The sequence below is a fragment of the Notechis scutatus genome, chromosome 1, assembly GCF_049901735.1.
Source record: "Notechis scutatus isolate UNSWTSFEM ecotype Mainland chromosome 1, rNotScu1.2, whole genome shotgun sequence".
NCBI classification, from domain to species: domain Eukaryota; kingdom Metazoa; phylum Chordata; class Lepidosauria; order Squamata; family Elapidae; genus Notechis; species Notechis scutatus.
The window spans coordinates 276539869-276562242 of NC_142009.1; the positions used below are offsets into that span (position 1 = coordinate 276539869).

At 39.5% G+C, this 22374-nt stretch overlaps 1 protein-coding gene across 2 annotated transcripts in view; it reads right to left on the bottom strand.

Annotated features, from left to right (window-relative positions):
- The window catches only part of TYRO3 (TYRO3 protein tyrosine kinase), a 76890-nt gene continuing 54516 nt past the window's right edge, over nt 1-22374 (bottom strand). For both annotated transcript variants that reach the window (XM_026664607.2, XM_026664605.2), the window contains exons 10-19: nt 21951-22080; nt 20843-20937; nt 19633-19728; nt 18436-18516; nt 17175-17267; nt 15999-16120; nt 12390-12499; nt 8990-9149; nt 5770-5906; nt 1-4433 (exon numbers count right to left, since the gene is read on the bottom strand). In XM_026664607.2, coding sequence (XP_026520392.1) covers nt 4070-4433; nt 5770-5906; nt 8990-9149; nt 12390-12499; nt 15999-16120; nt 17175-17267; nt 18436-18516; nt 19633-19728; nt 20843-20937; nt 21951-22080 — 1388 coding nt within the window. In that variant the 3' untranslated portion in view covers nt 1-4069. The remainder of the gene's footprint in view (nt 4434-5769; nt 5907-8989; nt 9150-12389; nt 12500-15998; nt 16121-17174; nt 17268-18435; nt 18517-19632; nt 19729-20842; nt 20938-21950; nt 22081-22374) is intronic.

A 22374-nucleotide genomic window follows, 5' to 3' on the forward strand; every position in this document is an offset into this window, starting at 1 on the left:
TAGGACACAATACATATTTTATTTTTTTTAAAAAATCATAAAAACTAGATACATGCTTCAGAAAATTAGGTTTTTATATGTACATTTGCTGTTCTTGTCAAATGGCTGCCACAGAAACAACCTGTACTCCCACAAGCATCTGAGTCTGAGAGTAAATCCAATTGAATTCTTTGAGACTGAATTCCTACACCTACAACAAAGCACTAACCAACTGTTAAAAGGGGAGAGAATATTTGGACAACTTCCTCTCCACTCTATTCTATCGTCAGTTTAATCATATCCCAATTTCATTCCAACTCTATTATCAGGATTCTGTGCTCACATAAGGTTTTTTATCAATACAGCTTCAACCCCTCCGCCCCTCCTTTTCCCAGAGCACGCAAGAATCTGTTCATTGTGCATTATTTTGTTTTAGTTTTCTGCTATTGAGAAAGGAAAAGCATTCAGATCTTAGTAAGCAGGTACAGTAGAATGGGGTCATATTGTTACCCACTACAATGGAAGCCTGGATGTGGCTGTGCAGTTTTAAAGACTCTCCTACATTTCTTTTAAGTTTAATATAAGGGAGGTTTAATTCAATCAAGTAAATACCCATAAACTATTGCAGAACATTTATTTCTGGTTGAGACTTAGATGCAAATATGATATTTGAAACTGGGCTACATAGGATAATTATTTGATCCCAACTCTTTCACGTCAAGCCAGAACATGAAATACAGAATTCCTTAACATCACTGACAGGACTATTGTTCATAATTATATCATTAGCATGCCCCGTTTTACCATGCACCACATTAATGACTTGCTTTTGATAACACTGCATTGTGATGACGTGAAGTTTCTATTCCATTGTGTACTAAATCATGGAGAAAGGTCCCTATAGTGAAAGAATGTGGTTGAATAAGGCATAGGAGCAGTTTGCTTCGCTCCCAAACACATACACGCAGCTTTTGTTCAGGTGAAGAAGGCTTTTGGACAACAACCATCCTTGTTATTGCCCTTTCTGGCCAGGATGGATTGCTTTTCCCTGCTTTTATGTAAAAAAAAAAAGCCACTAAATATGCAAACAAGGCAGATAACGAAATGAATGTTATAATATAGTTCATAGTGGTTGTTAAGGAATCTGGTGGAAGAAGTTAAGAAAATTTTTCCATAGGACAAACAGAAATAGGGGAAGGCCAAGAACTGCTTCTGCCTTTTAATAAATTGTTTCTCTTCCAATTTTCTTGCAGGGACCATTTTTACTATCCCCTAAATGTAACATAATTAACTAATAGCAATAGTACTTAGACTTATATACCGCTCCATAGTGCTTTACAGCTGAGGTCCCCAGCCCCCATGGGAACTGGCATGAACCTTGGATTGAGTGAACCTTCATCTGCACATGCGCAGGATATAGGTAGCATATGGAACCATATGCATATACCCTGGTCCGTGGGAATTTCCCCCCCCCACAGATCCTGTCCTTGGTTCCCAGAAGTTTGGGGTCACTGCTTTACAATACTCTCTTGAGCAGTTTACAATGTCAGCATATTGCCAACAATCTAGGTCCTCATTTTCCTGATCTCAGAAAGATGGAAGGTTGAGTCAACCTTGAGCCGGTCAGGATCGAACTCCTAGAAGTGGGCAGAATTAGTCTGCAATGCTGCATTCTAACCATTGCACCATCATGGCTCAGTAAGACCAAACCGTGGTCTTCTCTGTAGAGAATCTGGTGGGTTCTATTTCTTAGATACATGGAAAGGTGATAACGGGGGAGCCTTCTTCAACTCGCAACACTTCAGATGTTATAGAATGCAGTTTCTTCTATCAGCCCAGCTCAATATCTTATGATGGAATTTAACATTCACATTTAAACATTTATCTGAAGAGCTGGGATAGGGAAAGGCTGTGTAAGAACTCAAGCAGAGGTGGAACAGCACAGATAAGTATTATGACTTGAGTATGATAATTCCACTCTTAATTGTTGGAGGCATATCATATTTAAGCATCCCATTTTTGTGAAAAAAAGATTGAAAAAAATAATTAAAAGGTAAATTAATAGGTAGAAAGAACCTTGTCAAGGTCCCTCATGAGGATTTCTTTGAAGGCTAGATTTATAGAAATTCTAGATTACTAATTTTCTACAATTGTGAAGAAGAAATATTTTTGGTGAACGCAATGAACAAAGAGAGTATGGCTAACAATTTTAAGCCTTTTTAACCTTTTTAAATCAATGAGCATTTTAAAATAATACTATAGGCTTTCCCACCAAATGGCTGCCAAGATAAATGAGGTTAGTCACAAACATATTTTACTAGAAGGAAAATAAAACCCAAAGCTGCAGACACTGCCCGTTTTAATTTCCCAAAATGCTGTCAGAGACTTTGAGAGCCCAGCTATATTATTAGAAATTTAACGCTGGTGCTGTGTTTTAGAACATGCTAGCTTCCCAATCGTCGTTTACTAAATGAATGTAAATAAATACAATCAGGTAAGGTAGAGATATTTGGAGATGTTAAGAAATGTACTGGTAGGCACATTGCTGCTTCTGGCATCACATTAGGGACCAAAGCCTTAAGGCTTATACTATATTTGAAATACGGTAGCTAGAAAAAAATAAATGTATTCATTGACATTTCATTTGAAAGCACATGATACAGTACTTTCCTATTGTGACTGGAATGTTGCTGAATTAGGTAGCTGTATCAGAAATCAAGACTTGAAGGCACAAAATAATGCATGGAACTTAATTTTTACAGAAAAGCTGAAAAGCATTTAAGACAACGTTTAATTTAACAAGCCAGTGATTCTCAAGCTTTCCAACTGAAAACAGCTCTTTCTCTGTATTAGGAAAAAAAACACCTAAGTATTCCATTGATGTCAGTCAATCATTTATTTAGCAGGGCTAATATTTATTTAAAAAAGAAAAGGTGCCAGAATAGATGCATAATTTTAATATATTTTTTAAAAGAATTACCTCCTTTTATTTAGACATTGTGTGTGTGTTTTCATAGCAATAAAATATTATTGCTTATACTTATAAGCAATATATACTTATAACCCATATGAAACCCCTCAGCACTTAGTTTTTCATTTTGGGGAGGTTTAGCTTCCCCACATTCCCAAGGAATACATAGGGAAAAGAAGGCTACAATTTCAGCCACATCATTGTAGTAGCTAGACAGAAACGGAAGTGAAGCTATATGCCAAAAAGTGTGCCCACTAACAGAATTTTGCAGAATTTTTAATACCTATTCATAAGTAAATCCCACTAAATTTGTGGGATTACAATCAGGTAAATGGGTCCAAGATTTTGATTTTGATGCCAAATTGTTCCAATGCAGATGTCTATTATTTTTGCATTATTCACATAAATGACCACTCCCCATGTGGTCAGTTTTGTTATAAATGGGGGGGGGGGGGGAAATCTGCATGATTCAAATCAGAAAGAAGAAGAAAAAAGGTAGGTAAACAGGAACCTCTGGGGAAAGAGGGAAATCGGAACGCTCTTGTTCAATTTCCTTATCTTTCCAGAAGCGTTTTCCTCTGCCAACTAAACATCACTCTGAGAAAAAGCCCAGTCTTTCTTCATTGTAGAGAAGCAGCTGTCTAGAACCCAGTTTGAGGACCACTGAGGTAGCTACTGCTAAATTAGGCTCTTTGATTCTCATGCTCTGAAAGACAGCATCCGTGGTTCAGAGTTTGTGGCACATGCCTCTTCTCCCGTATCTGTTAGGAGGCAAAAAACAAACAAACCCTTCACCCCAAAATATGCAGAGTACTTAACCCCAATTCCCAAGGAGAATACTGCGATTCAGCAGGCTGTCCAGAGGCCACCCCCACTGCATTTCACAGACAATTGCAGGGTTTCTCTCGGAAGGCCAGGAGGTGATTCTGTCAATTTGAGATGTTAGCTCTGAAACAGCTGTCAAGATGCCGCTGACATTAATTACGACAACTTCTGTTGGTTAAAAGCAGCTTCCAACCGTCTCTGTTTGGTGATACCATAAGATGATACAATAAGATTGACACATCTTATTGGAGGGAGAAGTGAAGTCTATTTTTTGTTTTTGTTTGTTTGTTTGGGCTAACATAGTTTTGCTCCCATCTCTAGATCGTAAAGAAGGCTCTGGGCTTCTCCGTCAGATAAATCCTGATGTCTCTCACTTTCTGCATCGTTTCCAAGGCACAACGGGTTCATAATGTAACGGTAGTCACTAGTCACAGCAGCAATTGCTCCTGTTTCCCCATTCAAGACTCCAAAAGGGCAATTCATGGTGACTTCGCTCCTGCAAGCTTCTTGGGATCTCCCAACATTGACATAAAGAGGGTCCTGGCTGTTTGAAAGCAATGACAGTCTTGCCAAAATCATTTCAAGCTGCAGTTTCAGAGCTCCAAAGCTTGGGCGTAGCTTGGGTTCCAAATGCCAGCATCTGCACATGAGATCGTAGCTGCAAGGCAAGTCAGAGGACAGAGTGCTGAGACAAAACAAAAAGAGCCATCTGCATTCCCCCTCCCTCTTGAAAATGGCTGCTGATATCATTAGCTCCATATCATAGGGATGGATACGGAGGCTATTGAATAATAGATATACATATTCTGTCCACTGGATGATTTCTCAAGAGACTTAAACTGAATCTACCTCATAATATTTTTGCACCTTTAGGCTTCATTTACCATCAGTTCCACAATTGTTGAATTGTTACTGTACTTAAATGATCTGCTCTGTGCGTTTATTAAGCACAGATCTGTTTTGGGGGGGAATGCAATATTTTTTTCTTCTTCCTAGCATTTTCCCACAAGTGCATGGTCCACTTTTTTCAGATAAACCGAGTGTTGTATATAATAAATTAAATATGACTGTGAAACAATCACAAGTACTTTACTAAATTATAACTGGGATTATTTATGGCAATAGTAAATAAATATTAAAATAATGCAAGGTGGATAACCAGCAATCTTTAGGTCATATAGTTTTCTTTGTTTTTGATTCCTGGAATCCCCTTGAACTAAGACAGTGAATTTCATTGTAAATTTGTGAATTTTAGTCTTTTGGGAAATACATTGCAATGCTATATTAAGTCCTAGAATAGGCTTACCCTGTTTTAAAATTTCCAGAACTGGGAACTTTCAAAACTGAGAACAAAGGAGAATTATGGTCCTCTGTATGTATGAGGTGATAAGACCCCCGGACACTAAAATGCTTAATGTCTTTGACATACTGGAACTCATTCTCAATAAGCATGCATTATATATGCTCTAAAAGGAAACCAACCCTGGCTGTTCTTTGGAATGACAGATACTGAAGCTGAGGCTCAAATACTTTGGCCATCTAATGAGAAGAGAGGAGTCACTGGAAAAGACCCCAATGTTGGGAAAGATTTAAGGCAAAAGGAGAAGGGAAATGGCAGAGAATGAGATGGGTTTGGGACAGTGGAGATGAGGCTGTCTGGCTTGCTGTCCATGGGGTCATGAAGACATGACTTAGTGATTGTACAACACATAACAGCATATGTGCTGGGCATAACACATTTGTTACAGTGGGGTACCTCCATGTCTATTTTGGTTGCAAATATTTAAAGTAATTTAGAAACATTTCTTTAAAGCACACCAGATTTTTTTTCAAATTAAAAATATGTGGATGCAATCACACTCCTAGAGGCATGGTGCATTGGTAAGTAGGTTTTCCTGTTCAAACAGTGCTAAACTTGTTCAAAACATGACTATTCTTCTGCACATTTTTTTTGCCAAAGCCTGGGTAAGAAAATAGGCCAGTAAGCCACTCACATATCTTCGAGGCACTCTGGGGGCTGCTTCAGTCTGTTTCCACTGATGAGGTAGTTGTAAATTTCTGCATTTTCAATGCCTGCATATGGAGTTTGCCCTCGGGTCACAATTTCCCACATAGTCACACCAAATGCCCACTGAATTGGAATTGAAAGAGGTGAAGACAAAAAAGAATTACAAATATTTTCAACATAAAAGAAACAAGCGTTTTCAACTGTGTTTGACTCAGGAGAATGTCTGGTAATCAGTAGTGATTTGCATGAATGGGTTATTCTTTAGAACTCTTCAGCTTACGTGTGCGTGCGTGCGCGCATGTACAAAAATGTATATCCTGGGTGGTGGTTTTTATTTATGTTGACCACCAGGAGGCAGTATGTGGCAGTTTTTGTTTTATATGGAACAGATCTTATTATGGAATTTACACATTCTCCTGGGAACTGAATTCATGAACCCTTGTACTTAAAGCAGGGGTGTCAAACTGGAATTCTTCAAGGACCAGATCAGCATTGTAGTTCTTCTCTGTGGGCCAGCTTGGGGGGGGGGGACAGCAGTGGCACAGGGGGTTGCAGCACCCTGCTGGCTAAAACGGGGTGTGGGGGTCCACACGCGGCCCCGTGCCTCATTTTCACCCTCCATGGCCTCCTGGCAGCACTCTGCCGGGCAAAAGTGGGCTGCGCAGCCCATTTTTATCTGTTTTCAGCCTACTTTTCAGCCTGTTTGGGGCTCATTTTCAGCCCATTTTTGGCCTGTTTTGGCCCCATTTTTTGGCCCATTTTCGGCCAGCAGAGCGCTGTAGGAGGCCATGGAGGGTGAAAACAAGGCGCATGGGGGCTGCACACAGCCCATTTTAGCTGTTAGAGGCACCACGGGCCAGTCCTTTGATAGTTCCAGGCCGGCCTCATGGGCTGGATTTAAGCACCCCACAGGCCAGAGGCCCACGGGCCTTGAGTTTGACACCCCTGACTTAAAGTGATTGTGTACAGTGCATTACTTTTGAGAAACATCCATGTCTTGATACTTGCAAGAAAGGATCTACAGAGACTTCAGATTAGCATATACAGTCCGCTTTCCTTTTCATTGAGAACTCAGAGAAGTGTAGGCGTTACATTCTAGGTACCCTGTTTCTCCAACAATACGGCCTCCCCCAATAGGTAGTCCCAGCATGTTTTATAGGCATGAAATGAAATTAAGCCCCTCCCCCCAAATTAAGGCCTATATTAAAACATGCGAAATGGGGGGGAATGGTGGGGGGGCTTGCCGTTAGGAAGTACTTTTGTTGCACACCCGGATATGGTGCTGCCTGCATTGACCCCAATATGAAGTGCCCCACCAACGCCGAGGTCAACATCCAAGCCATCGCTGCCCGCCCGCCCAAAGATGCAAGGGGGGGAATTAAGTCACCCCCGAAAAGACGGCCTTTTTTTCGGGGCTCAAAAAAAAAAAAAAAGACCCGGCCTTATTATATGAGAAACACGGTAGTTCTCGCTTTATGACCATTCGTTCAGCGACTGATTGAAATTACGATAAGAGATGAATGAATGGATCTCAAAGTTACAGCCATTGCTTCATTTCTGCAGTCACATGCTCAAAATCTAGCTAGATGCACGTCAGTGGGAGAAAGAAGACCTTGGACATCAGCTGGGGTAGCAGGGGATGGCAGAGGGCAGCGGGGCCAAAAGAGCAGGGATTGAGGAAACATAGAAGGGGGGAGGAAACTGAAGTGGAGGCAAGCATGGCAGGGCAGGAGAAGCATGAGGCCCTCACCTAATGACTACTGGAGTGTGGGTGTTGCTAAACGGTACGATCACGTTTCACATAATGACCGCTTCACTTAGGCAACGGAAATTCTGCTCCCAATCAGGGATTTAAATCTGTATTTTCCGTCCTGCTATTACCAGATTTTGCATGATCAATATGGTATAATTCATCGTTGTATTTTATACATAGTACAGCATTTAAGCAAAGTGTAGATGCAAGCTTGGAATGATGTAATCGGCCACTATTGTGTAATAAACCAGAAGGGTGAGGTTACATAAAGAGAAGAGACCGTAGAAAATAAAGACATGATAAAATAGAAACCAGGAAAAACCAATGCAAAATGCTCCTGCAAGATTAGATTCGCAAGCTTCACAAACATTCCATGATCAAAAACATGGAGGTTTGCCCTATCTCATCCATAGGTTTCCAAGCGAAAGAGCACATTACAAATTTTGGAGCATGAAATGCTTCATTGAATGCTTGCGTATTGGGCATAGATTTATCTTCCAATTTTATTTTCTAAACATGCCTATGGGAGTCAAATATATAAAGAAATACCTATTATCTTGAGCCTTTTGCTCTTCAATATATACATTTTAATTAAAAGTTTTTTTAAAAAAAAAAACACCCCGCAGAGCATTAAACTTGATAGGTATCAAGGGTCCCATAGACAATCACAAATGCCATATTAAAGACCTAAAATCTATTCTACCAATAAAACCTTTAATGCGCTGACTGGAGAAGATCCAAATCTCATTTCTACCGACTGCATGTTTCGAAGGAAGGTGTGAAAATAAGCTGCTATTTTCTTTAGGAATTATCTCTGTGATTGATTGTTTTGCAGACAAATTGTTGCAGCTTCAGATTCAGTCAAAAGTTAGCACATTCACTTTTCACGATCTTGTTCATGATGATACAGCAGAATAAATCTGTGCTGTGGTCTGGTTGGTTTGTACTCTTGACCCATATCAGCACTACAACTGTAGAGTTGTAATTGCAGGAATGTTCCAATCTCGGATGGCAAACCTCAGATAAAGAATGTTTCCAAGCAAATACAACTCAGGCAAACAAAGTCACTAATCTAAAGGAGGATTAGAGAGAGGAAGTAAACATATGTTAGACTTTAACTAGAGATAATTAATTGTATTAATTACTGTGCTAAACAGTAACGAAAGTTAAGCAGTAACCAAAGTTAACCAATGATGGAGGATAACTAAAAATGTGTATAAATGCAACACTAGACTCCAATAAAGATGATCATGATTCAGTTGTTCATGATCAAACAACTCGACTGCCTCGTCATTACAACATACAACAATTATTGTACAAAGATCATCAAAAATAAGCATGACTGGGATCACAAAACACCTAGCCAACAAAATAGAATAATAGATATTTCTTCATCTCAGAGATAATTATGAAAGCAATGCACAAAAAGACAAAAAAAAATATCTCCACTCACCACATCGCTATGAGTTGTGTAGAGATTGTCCGCCAGACTTTCCAATGCAAGCCACTTCACTGGCAGCTTTGAGGCAGAGCCCTGACGGTAATAATCTCCACTATAGATTTTTTTTGAAAGCCCGAAATCAGCAACACAGACGTTCATGTTTTCATCCAGCCTAACAAAGACCAAAAAAGAAGGGGGGGACATGTAGGAGAATGAGCAGCAACTGAAAGAACACAGGAATAAGAAGGTTTAGTTTCTCTCCTTCAAGACTAGAGCTCTTTCTTTGTGCCAATGCAACATGCTCCCCAGGAACAGTTAGAGAAATAAAAGATGCTCAGGTTTTTGCTGAGCCAGAGTCTTGAGTGTTTAATGGCCGCCTACTGGTCCTCATGAGCTGACGTTCACAGTTGGCTATGCTCTGAAGAGGGAAAAGTAGGTGATTTGTTTCATGTTGCTTTTTCTCCATAAATGTATTTTATAATACAGTTACTCCTCGTGTATTTAATACTTTTCTCTACTGCAAAAGCTATGGCACTTTCCAGAGGAATTCTGGGGCTGGATCCTTGCTTTTAGGCAGTGACATCATGTATTTCTCATAGACAGCCTGAAAGAATTCGGTTAGTCAATAGTTTTGCCTTGAATACATTGTACCAAGCATTTTAAAGTACAAATTGTCTTTATTAAAAGAGTACCTATTTACAAATGCAGCAAGAATATGGATACACTACATACTTCTCATTTATTTAGTTGGAAAGGCCATAAGTAGTGGTATATTTGTGGGGTTTTCCCTTCCATATACAAATATGTAATTAAGCTGTAGAAAAGGAAGTAACTGTTCTGTCTTCCTGTCCTTCTGTTTTTCTGTCTGTCATCCATCCTTCCATCCATCCATCCTATCTGATTATTACCTCACTTTTATTCAGGGGTGAGAATCAAAAATCCCAACAACCGATTCTCTGCCTGATTGCTGGATGTGCATGGCCACGGTGTGCATGGCCTACTAAAACTTCCAGGAGGACTGTCTTTGGCCTTCCCCAGAGTCTCCCTCAGGCCTCTGGGAGGATGAAAATCGCCTCTCCGGGGCTCTGGAAGCCCTCCGGAAGCTGGAAACAGGCCTGTTTCCAAACTTCCAGAACTTCCGGGAGGGCCATTTTTCACACTCCCAGAGCCTTCACACGGACCCTGCGCTTACCTGCATCCAAAATGGGTCACGTGGAGACTCCTGGGAGGGGCGAGGTGGGTGGCAGGGGCCAGCTGGTCAGTTCAACTCCTGGTTCGGTGAAAGCCAGATGTAAATTTACATCCGGTGCACCCGAACTGGCCCTAACCGGCTGAATCCTACCTCTGCCTTTATTACGTGCATAAGCGCACCAACGTGCCTACCATCCCTGTCCTATTGTTTCTCTTATTCTTCTTTTATTTTTCTTATATGTACCCATTTCATGTATTCACAACTATGTATACACTTATACTTATTATCTTGTAAACAATTGGCAAATCAAATAAATAAATAAATAAATTCAAGGCAACAAACATACACAATACTTCCTATTTTCCAACTCCTATGGTCCAATTCTGAATCAAGCGGTGTTATCTATGATATTCCTCCTTGGAACAATGCCATTTTTAGCCAATGGCTGGCTCAATTTGAAGGAAGTACTACATTGAAACATTCTTGCTTGTCACCCACACGTTAAGTGAAGAATAGAATAAAGCTGAGAGCAAGCAAGCATCTGTCAGCCCTTCAAAGTAGTCTAAACAAGAAACATAAGTACTAATACCAACCTTATTGTAAGGTTAAGTTACAGAATCTCTCAAGTGTGAAAGCACTTCTTCCCTCCCTTGCCTTTATTTTTCAGAGAACAAGGAAGGGTTCCCTCTGCGATGCTTTTTCCAACCCACCCCCAGCCCCACCACCCATTCCTTCTGTGGATTGAAATATCTCTTGTCTGACCATTGCCCTGACTGGTTCTGCCTCCTGTCTCCCAAGGTTATTCTCACATCCCATTACAGTATCAACTACCAAAAGCACAGCACAGAATTTCAGCTGGATGGTGTTCCTAAATTCAATAAATCAGGGCACAGACGGTCATTGCTCCTCTTTCAGCAACCAGGCTAAAATGAATATCCTTAAAGAATACGTTGATGACCTTGTCCTAAATTGCTTGCCTTTCTCATTATTCTTTTGTTCATTCCAGAAAGGGAGAAAAGTGGAAGTATGCATTCTCTGAAACAGTGCAAATTCATCGGCTATCATACGAAAGAGATTTTTTTTCAATGCCTAATCATTCTAGTATTTTTGCTGAAGAAGCATCAGAATGTAGAAGTCAAGGATTTATTTGATGATGTTTGCTTTTCTAAATCAGAACATCGAAGTGGGAAGTACAGGTAATCCTCAACATACAACTGTTCGAAATTACAACAACCCTGTAGGTGACTTATGACCATTTTTCACACCTATGACTGTTGTAGCATCCCCATGGTCACACGATCAAAATTCAGATGCTCAACAAGTGACAATTTACAACAATTGCAGTGTCCCGGGGTTGTGTGATCCCCTTTTGCGACTTTCTGACAAGCAAAGTCAACGGTATTGAGTATTTTAGTATTTATTTGATTTGTCAATCGCTTACAAGATACAGGTATAAGAATAAATATAGTTTTGAATAAATGAGATAGATACTTATAAGAAAAATAAAAAACAATAGGGCAGGGATGGTAGGCACGATTGGTGCGCTTATGCATGCCCCCTACAGGCCTCTTAGGAAGGGGGTGAGGTCAATAGTAGACAGTCTAAGGTTAAAGTTTTTGGGGTTTGGGGAAGAAACCACAGAGTCAGGTAGAGTATTCCAAACATTGACCACTCTGTTGCTGAAGTCGTATTTTCTGCAGTCAAGTTTGGTGTGGTTAACCTTGAGTTTGTATCTATTGTGTGCTCTTGTATTGTTATGATTGAAGCTGAAGTATTCATTTGCAGGTAGGACATTGCAATGTATGATTTTATATACTATATTTAGATCGGACCGGAGGTGGCGTAGTTCTAGATTTTCTAGGTCTAGAGTTTCAAGTCTGGTGGCATAAGGTATTCTGCAACGAGTAGAGGAGGGGAAGCCAGATTCACTTAACAGCTGTGCTACTAACTTAACAGTTGTAGTGATTCACTTAACAACTGTGGCAAGAAAAGTCATAAAATGGGGCAAAATTCACTTAACTGCTTCACTTAAATTTGGGGTTTGATTGTGGTCGTAAGTTGAGGACTACCTGTATTTCAGAATAAGGTGTCAAGTATTTTATTTTAATCTCAGCCCCAATTCTCCCCCAAACAGGTACAGTTAGGCCTTCCCAATCCAGAGCCTCTAAATTCATTTTTTATGTACGCTTTAATTCTTTGATAAGGGCGTTGTGGACTTACATGCAGTTCCGAGCAGCTAGATCCCTATGTATAAAGTTTTTGGAGCTCAGGTATTCCATGCCACTAGCAATGTGAATCATAAACTTTAAGAGGGTCTGAAGTGGCAAACTCTGTAAAAAAAAAAAGAAGTACAGTGGAAGGTAGATTATTAAGAAGAAAATATAATATTTTATGCCACGAGTTCCAGAGATGACAAAACTAAAGTAGCACACAAAAATCTTAAATCCTACAACGGAAACAACCGTTTTGGTCTTTCATTAGGAGCGTTTAAAAATAAATGAATCAACAACACATGGAAAGCAGAAGCTCCCTCCACTGGTCATTTTAGAGGCCAAGTAACAACGAATTCCCTGCACCTAAGAAGCAGGACATCAGGAGAAGGGGCTTCTTTTTACTTTGCGCTGTATGTTTTCTCAACTGGCAAAACTTAAATAGGAACCTTTTCTCCTGGAAGAGCAAATAGGGTAATGTAGGAAAAGCCTCCCAACAACATTTAAATGATATCTATGATTTTTCTCATAAAAAGAATTGTTACTCCAAGAATCAGTAGGATGTTAATGTACAAGTATGAATTTCAATTTTCAATGTAATTTATTGCCGTCAAAGACCAATACAAACAAATAACATTGAAGACAGAGTTAAAATACATTTGTTAAATAACCTAACAAACATCTAATATGTTAAATCCAGGATACAGCCTACCGTATATTAGACTGTAATGTAAACAATAAAGTTATATTAAGCATGAAATCTAAAATTACAAAATAGTAAAGATATCTATTAATATCAGTGAAGTGGTAGTATCTAAAATTTAAACGAGTAATACTTATAGGAAATGTATTGTGGGATATTGGCCCACAAGAGTTCGACAAAATCTGCCATACAAAATCTAACTACATGTGCTGTAACAAGAGGTATTTTGTTTATAAGCAGCATCTGGGCAAGGGCTGAATCTGGGTGACCCGATATCTATTATGTCTCCCTAATGCTGGGTGTCAAACTTGATCACGTCATCAATGTATCACAACATTTTTTGCCTTTGCGGAGCTGGGGGTGGGCGTGGCCTGTACATGACGCATCTGATCCGCAGGCTGCCAGTTTGACACCCCTGCCCTAATGGGAGCAGTGAAGAAGGCCACATTCTGTAGTTTCTACCTCTCCAGAATCACAGGGGCAAATGTTTTCAGCCAATGGAACTTCTTTATATTTAGCATCCACTACTGCAGAGGGGGAAGTGTGACATTGGGCAAGAGAGAATGGCTTAGGTGTTTCTAGCTGTGTACGGTAGCTGGCAGCAGTGACAATATATCTGTTGTGTACTGGTGACAGGTAGAGTTACAAATATCAATGTGTTTGGGATGGTTTTTTAAATCCTTTATGTCCTCAAACCCTCCCAGTAAATATCTTAAAGCTTAACCTTGTTTTTACAACTGATCTAATCCAAACATTGCATATACTCTAACCTGACTGAGAAAAATACTTCAGTAAAAAAAACAAAAACCAAACAACACTATTGCACTTCAATTGCAGCATTATCAGTCTGAAGGCAAAGACTTTGCAAAGGTCAGCGCTAGTAAATAAATTTTTTTTTCATCCTAGTTAAGTCCAAGAATATTAAAGAATTCCTGGAAGCCTGGCATGATGGATGACAAATCAGCCATCGAAAGGTACATAGAGATAAACAACATCTACATATTGTTCAAAAGAGACAAGCAAAAGCAAAAAAAGGGGGGGAAACATCAAAAACCTGCTCACCAGATATCGACACCCAGATATGCAGAGATTAACACCAAGACTAGCACTGGATTAACAACCAAGCTGTAAACAACACCCCAATCAAGAAACTACCAACTCAGATAATCAAACATCAAGCAACAGCCTAATCAAGGAAGCACCAAAAATATGTGCACTAACACTGACAGGGCAAGCCACTTGTATATAAGAACAAACCACACTCTCTTCTAGCACTCATGATGTTACTTAACCTACCCTGTTTCTCCAACAATACGGCCTCCCCCAATAGGAAGTCCCAGCATGTTTTATAGGCATGAAATGAAATTAAGCCCCTCCTCCCAAATTAAGGCCTATATTAAAACATGCAAAATGGGGGGGAATGGTGGGGGGGGGGGTTGCCATTAGGAAGTACTTTTGTTGCACACCCGGATATGGTGCTGCCTGCATTGACCCCGATACGAAGTGCCCCACCAACGCCGAGGTCAACATCCAAGCTGTCGCCGCCCGCCCGCCTGAAGATGCAAGGGGGGGGGAATTAAGTCACCCCCGAAAAGACGGCCTAGCCATTTTTTCGGGGCTCAAAAAAAAAAAAAAGACCCGGCCTTATTATATGAGAAACACGGTAGTTACTTAACCAAGTTTCATCTATAAGAAAACAACTAAGCTCAGAGAGTCCCATGGACTCCTTAGTTCAGCCCTAAGCTGCAAATATTTTCTTCCAGAGGCATTCTTCCATGTTTTTCCGCTAGCACACATACAAAAATTAGCAAAGAGCACTTTAACTGCTATTGGCAACAACATAGCAATGGTACTTATATACCGTTTCACAGTGCTTTTACAGCCCTCTCTAAGCAGTTTAGAGAGTCAGCATATTGCCCCCAACAATCTGGGTCCTCATTTTACTGACCTCAGAAGGATGGAAGGCTGAGTCAACCTTGAGCTGGTCAGAATCAAACTCCTGGAGTGAGCAGTGAGTTAGCCTGCAATATTGCATTCTAACCACTGTGCCACTATGGCTCACATTGCTTTTGACCCCTGAAAAGCACATTTAGCATTTCTGGAATTAAAATTTAATGGCAGTTAGCACAGGAGTTTTAAAATAGTTGTGACTTCCCACATGTTTTATATGTTCAAAAGTGTTAACAATTTTCATTGTATGTAATGAATAGCCCACGTAAGACGCAGATTACTACAACTTGCTTTACAGGGAGCTCCACCTGATGACTATCCAGAAACTTCAACTGATTCAGAATACATCCCAAGCTACAATCCTACTTTGAGAGCTGCACTGATTCTCTGTTTGGTTCCAAGTGGAATTCAAGGTGTTAGATTGGATGATACTTTGAAAGTCCTACATACTCAGCCCTTGGTGATCTAAAATAGCTCTTTTGCCCAGTATGATGTGACCTAAGAGTAAATTCACTTTAAATTTCTTCTCTCAAGAATGACCATCTTGAGAGGAGTCATGAGATAGGCTTTCTTAAATGCAACCCCTTGGATTAGCTTCCACCTTAAACTCTTACAAGCTTCAGGAAAGCCATTAAAACTTGGATGTTTAAGAAAACTCTGAGAGTAGAACTGATATAAACGGCAAGTCCCTTTATTGGTGTGTTTTGATGATTGTTCTTTAGATGCTGAAACTTTTTATAATTTTAGCTGTAATTGCTAATATTTATTTTATTGTTTGTTTTTAATTTTTTAACCAACTTACTGGAAGAGGAGAAATCAGAATCTTTTTGAATTGCAACAGCAAATACAGTAAGCAGCACTGCGAGCAACCAACTAAACAAATCAATAAATGACAATAGTTTATAACAGTGTAAGCAATAGAAGATCGATTAATCTCAGTCTTGCTTTAAGAGAAAAAAAACTTACAAAGGGGTTTTCTCCAATCCTGGACATTAGTAGAAAAGAGTGAAGGTCTCCATGCTTCATGAAGGGTAGGACAACCATTGGGATTGGAAGGCGACCTTTAGGCCGATTACGCAAACTGACCCCTGATTTGAGATAACGGAAATGTGCAGTTAGCAAGAACCACTATACCTGTAATAAATTATCATAAATATTTAGAATACCTCCTTCTTCACAAACTGCTGAAAATAACACTACATTCTGAGAGGGTAGCATTTCTAAACTGTTCAGGGGATTACTGCAGTTGATAAGTTAGTAACCTGGTTGTTAAGTGCATCTAGTTTCCCCATTGACTTTTCTTGTGAGAAGTCACGTGATCTTGGGACCCAGCAAAGGTCATAAATATGAGCCAGTTGCCAAGCATCTGAATTTTGATCACACGATCATGGGGATGCTGCAAAGGTCATAACTTTGAAAAAGGTCATAAGCCATATTTTTCCCTGCCATGGTAACTTTGAACAGTCACTAAATGAACTGCTGCAAATCAAGGACTTCCTGTATCAAAAACACTAGACATTCTTCAAATAACCTGACTTTTTATCTGGATCAAATAACATTCAAAAATACCACATGGTAACTCCAAACTGGAGAATATTTTCTTATTTGGACTCAGAAACATTCCATCTAAAGCAACAGGATGGTTTCAGCCTGACAGTTATATTTCTTAGCTATCACAACTACTTGCTTCCAACTTTGCAGCCTATTTATTGCCTCTCTTTCTTAGGTTCATTTTTGAGAACCAATATTTGTTGGAGAAATGAGGACTATCAAATAAGAAAAGTCTCCAGGAAGAATTATTTGAAATGTAACAATATACATATGCACTGAGAATGACTACACTCCAAATACTGTACATTGGTGACTACTGTTCCTTCTAATTTTTCAATTACATGGCCTGCTGAAAGCCTCGGTTAATTTTTTGTTTGGGTTTATTCTTGGTGTCCATTGTTGCTTTTAAAATTATTTGCTTATGTTGTTTTTCTATTGTTTCAACAGATTGCTAGACACCCAGGGTTTGATTTGTAAGATGGGCAGCCATATTGATAAGATTTATAAATTAATAAATTTCCATCTACAAATAAATTGTAAAATATATACTTTGGGATCTCTAGTGCAAACATTAAATGTGACAATGCTCACCTATTAATTTAGTAATGTGTGGATGGTTAAACTCCTTCATGCAAGCAGCTTCTTTCAAAAACTCCTCTATGTCATTGGAAGTGAAGATGTCAGCTAAAATAAAGAGAAGTTCTACTGAGATTTCTTTTAAACTCATTGGGGACAAATTCAAGAAAAGGAGCAGAATGGACAAAGAACAGTTGGGAGTCTATAGGAAAAGCTGAAAAGTAAAACAGGTTAAAGGAATAAGAATTCAAGACAGGCACAGTGCAATCTGTTTAGTCCATAGTACTGGCCATTAAATATAAGTCAGGTAGATTGGATATGAACAGTGTTATTAGTTATACTTTTATTTGGCATTTGTCAAACATTTAAGTTATGAAAAAAATGGGAATATAAATGTAACCATAGAGTACAGCATCATTACGCTATGCTGAGTGGGGCATATGGGAATTAAAAATCAACACATCTAGAGGGTGTCAGTCTGAAGGCTGTTGGTTTTGATGCTACACTTTGTTGTGCTTATATCTCTACTTTTTATGCTTGTATTGAAATTTTTAACCGTGTTCACTGCACTGGTGAGAAGGATGGCCATATATATTGAAATATAACAAATATGCATTCAAGGAATTTGTGTCAATTGTAGGCAATATGTAGAAAGGGAAAAAATGAGAAGAAAGGTAAACCACAGCCAACTACCGTATTTTTCAGACTGTAAGACTCACTAGACCATCTAGGTTTAGAGGAGGAAAACAAGAAAAAAAAATTGTTTTTTGCCTCCGCGCATCCTGTTTTTGCCCTCCCTGGAGTCCAGAAGCACTCTGCAGGCCAAAAATGGGCCCAGCATCGAGGAGGCCAAAAACGGGACCTGTGCAGGGTTTAGGAGGCCAAAAAGAGCACGCTTTTGGACTGCAGAGTACTTCTGGATGCAGGGGAGGGCAAAAACATGACACACGGAGGGTTTGGGAGGCCGAAAACAGCACAGGGAGAAAGGAAAGCAATGGTGGCGGAAGGTCTCCTGATACAAAGTGCCCCACCAACGCTGAGGTCAACATCCAGGCCGTCGCCGCCCGCCCGCCCGAGGATGCAAGGGGGGGATTAAGTCACCCCCGAAAAGACGGCCTAGCTGTTTTTTCGGGGCTCAAAAAAAAAAAAAAAGACCCGGCCTTATTATATGAGAAACACGGTATATAGTTTGGTGAGAATACACAAACTCAGAAAACGGAAGATTTATGGTGACAAAATGGCATGGAGACAGTTCAATTAATTTAGATTTACTCACCTTTTAGCATTTTCACTGCTACTTTCTGGAGAGAGCCATCAGGCATTTTCAATTGACCCTCCCTGACGGAACCAAATTCCCCTAATAAATTACAAAAAAAAAGGAAAGTAAAGGGGTATGGTAATTAAAAAAGCTCACTGCAGTTAAATTGCGGGAAACAAGACAACCACTTCATAAACACATGGCACAACATAGGAGAACAAACCCATCAGGACAAGATTCAGCAGTCCAGCTGCATTTAAAAGACAAAGGCCACTCTTTTGAAGATAGCAAAGTTTAGATTTTAGACATAAAGGACCTCTGGTTTGAATGAGGGTTTAAGGAAGCCATCTATGTCAAAATTGAACAACCATGACCTGGATGACTGAGAACCTCCATAGGCACTTCAGTTGAAGTTTGTTTTAGGATTTAGAGTAGAATGCTTAGGTTAAAAATTATAAAGATGTAAACTACTAAGTCAGAATTTCTTCCAGTCAAATATCTTCCTCCATGGGAATATTTTCTGAGAAGGAATATAAAAACCATAACATTTGCACTGAAAGTCTACAGATTTTTTCCTCCCAAGGAATTACAGAAAAACAGGAATCGATAGAAACCTAAGGTAGATAGAACCGAAGGTTTCTATCAGTAGCCAACTTATGCTGGAATCAATAGGACATAAAATGTTTAACTGCATTGTATATCAGGAGGTTTGATAAGGTGCTAGTAACAAGCTACAGCAATAATCTTCCTAAATTTCTCGATCCTCCAAAAATATTTCTGCTGCCATAACCTTCCCTATTAGCTTTCCTTCTATTCATTTCCTGCAGCTTTCACACATTTTGTGAATACATTCTCCAGTTCCACTTTTATGCTATTCTTTGTTTTTTTTCTAATTCTCATGTTCTTCGATACGGTGTATTCCTTATGTTCTCACAAATGCCTCTAATAATCACAATGTACAGGCAGGCCTGCATTTTTAGCCCCAGATAATTCAATCTGTCAGCCTCGATTCTCTTCTAAAAGCAGCAACAGAACGATGAATATTCCTGATTTAAAAGTTCCCATTCCTAGCTACATTCGGTTGTAACTATTGCAGTTTAGGTCTCTGCCATTTAGTGTGGCTAAATCCTTAGAAATCAAATATTTGCAAACAATATAGGGACTGAGCTTAAACAAAGTAAAGGCATTTTCTGTAAGCTTTGGGGAACTACTCACCCTTGCCTAGCATTCTTCCCAGAGTAAACTGTTGTTCCTGGATTAGGACATCTTTCAATTTGGTCTTCAATTCATCACTGATTCCTATACTATCCACTGGATAAACAGAAGAAAACAAGGGCAACTAGATTGGTATGCTTTTGATCCAAGAAACAATTAGTGTTGCATAATTTAGAATAATCTTCCCTCATCTTTGGCATTGAGATGTGTTAAATTACAAGTTCCCAATGTATTTGGATAGCACCACCTTTGATACCATGAGTAGAAAACATGGGAATTAAGGTTAGATGCACTGAAGGGCAACAGTTTGAGGAACACTAGGTAAGAGTATATGAAAAATGAACAAGCCAAAACAAAGAATTTGTTTTGGAAATAAATTCACTCTTACTCTCTAGGAAATAATTTCTTTTTTAGTCTTATAAACCACATAAAGCAACAAAGATGCAATAAAGTTGCTTTTTTCAGTGCTATAACATTTCAGTGTTTCAAATTATTTGCTCTACTTCCCTTGAATGGTAGAAAATACGAATTTAAAATCCAGCCATTCCCATCCTGGTCATCTCCACTTAATGCCTGGCAATTCTGGGAGTTATAGTCTGGAGAATACAAGTGGGGAAAGACCGCTTTAAACAGTATTTGTGAATCAACCTCAAAGATAGCACTTTATACTTCAGTCTGAAGCTAGCAAGCCCTGGCTTTTATGATATAATCAAGTTCCAAACAGCAGTACAATAGGTGAACTCTGATTTGAAATATAGTACAAATTTTTAATCACAGCTTCAGAATTCACAGTTTGATCATCCTCCCCAGTTTATGTGAGAACAAGGGTCTCTATGGTCAGCTGGATTTATACCCCAATGAACGTGTATAAGATATTCATTTTACTCATAAATAATTTGAATCAGGATTCAGCTAAAAAGAAGCAAAATGAAAACAGGCCCTTGATGACACGGTAATCCAGCTTTGTAGGACGCACCCCCCCCCAAGAAGTTAAAGGAGCATGGATAGGGGTACCAATTTTGCATAAGGCACGTTCTTATTTAGTCTTTCAATTTGGCAAATGAATAGAATATTACATGTATCATCAACAACATCATCATCATCATCACAATGTTATTAGGAAATGGTTTGACGGAGGAAGAGAACAGCACTTTAGCTAAGAGAATGGAAATACACTTGCTGAGGAAAGAGTCACATACATATTACTTACACGTTACTTCAATAAGCTCCGGGACTCGGTTGAATGATCGCACTGCTCTGAAATGGACTACAGGATCACCTCCAACCACACTGCCAAAGGCTTGACTAAACGGGGGGGGCAAAGAACATCTCATAAAATGTACAAAATAGAGAAATCACAAAACCTAAGTTATGTACTTACTACAGACAACAGCTAAGAACCTCTTTATCTTGGCAATTATTTTATTTTTTCTGAGGCAGTACAAAAATATCAGAAGACCCAGGAAAATTGTTTCATACTTCCAAAGGGCCTCTGAAAAATAGTTACATTTACAATACAGTATTGTAAAGGATGGGAAAATGGAATTCCTCTAAGGCTTGATCTACTGCTTCTCCATTATTACCTATGCCACTCTCTTCTTATGGTTCCTTCTTTCCCTACCATCTTACTGGCAAAGTATTATATAGTCTAGAGGTCTTCAACCTTGGCAACTTTACGGCTTGTGGACTTCAACTCTGGGAGGCGGAGTTCTGGGAGTTGAAGTCCATAAGTCATAAAGTTGCCACGGTTGGAGACTTCTGATATAATCAGTGGCACAGGGGAATCTTGAAGCCAATTCTACAGGTTGTTGTCTGAAGGGCTGGTTGTGAAATGGAAAGACCAAGTAGGTCATCCGTCTTTCCATTCCACAAAGCAGGTATTTTAAGATTGCAATTCTCAATCAGGAGGACAAAGACTATCATATTTTCCATATGTGTGTGTGTGTGTGTGTGTGTGTGAGAGAGAGAGAGAGAGAGAGGAGAGAGAGAGAGAGAGAGAGAGAGAGAGAGAGAGGAGGGAGGGAGGGAGGGAGGGAGGGAGGGAGGGAGGGAGGGAGGGAGGGAGGGAGGGAGGGAGAGGGAGAGGGAGAGGGAGGGAGGGAGGGAGAAGGAGAGGGAGAGATAATATGAAAAAGAAAATGAAAGAATATACACAATATAAAGTGAAAATGAAATGCTTTACATGGTTAAAGGCTATGCCAGCTAAGGAATTCCGCTGACATATCAGTGGGCAACATTTTGAGAATCTCTGCACAAAAGAATATTGAAATTACAATGGGGATGATAAACAGCAAAAAAGGGGCTAAAAAGGCTTTTACCCAAATCGAGTTTCTTTTCTTCTTCTCCGTAGAAGAATTAGGGCTAAGGCAACTGCTGTAACCAGTGCAGTTAGAATTCCTAAAACCACAGGAACCCAGGATGTTCCATAAAGAGGCTGCCTTTGCCCCCCTGTTTAGAAAATACAATCCTTGTAAGAAAGCGAAATGTTTCGTTAGCCTATAGACATTTTCATCCATGAAAGAGCTTTAGCTCTAGAAGGAGGTTCACCAAGGGTATTCTAAATATCTCTAAAGTGATGTAGCAACATAGCCAACAGTGCTGTTGAAGTGATCCATCTCCATTTGGTCTGTTTCTGGACTAGCTATCCTTAGAAGAGAAGGCTGTGCCTTTGGTTTCATCAATCTTGCTAATTTTGTTCTTAGGTAAAGGCCGATTGTTCAAAGATGAAACTGGAATATGATG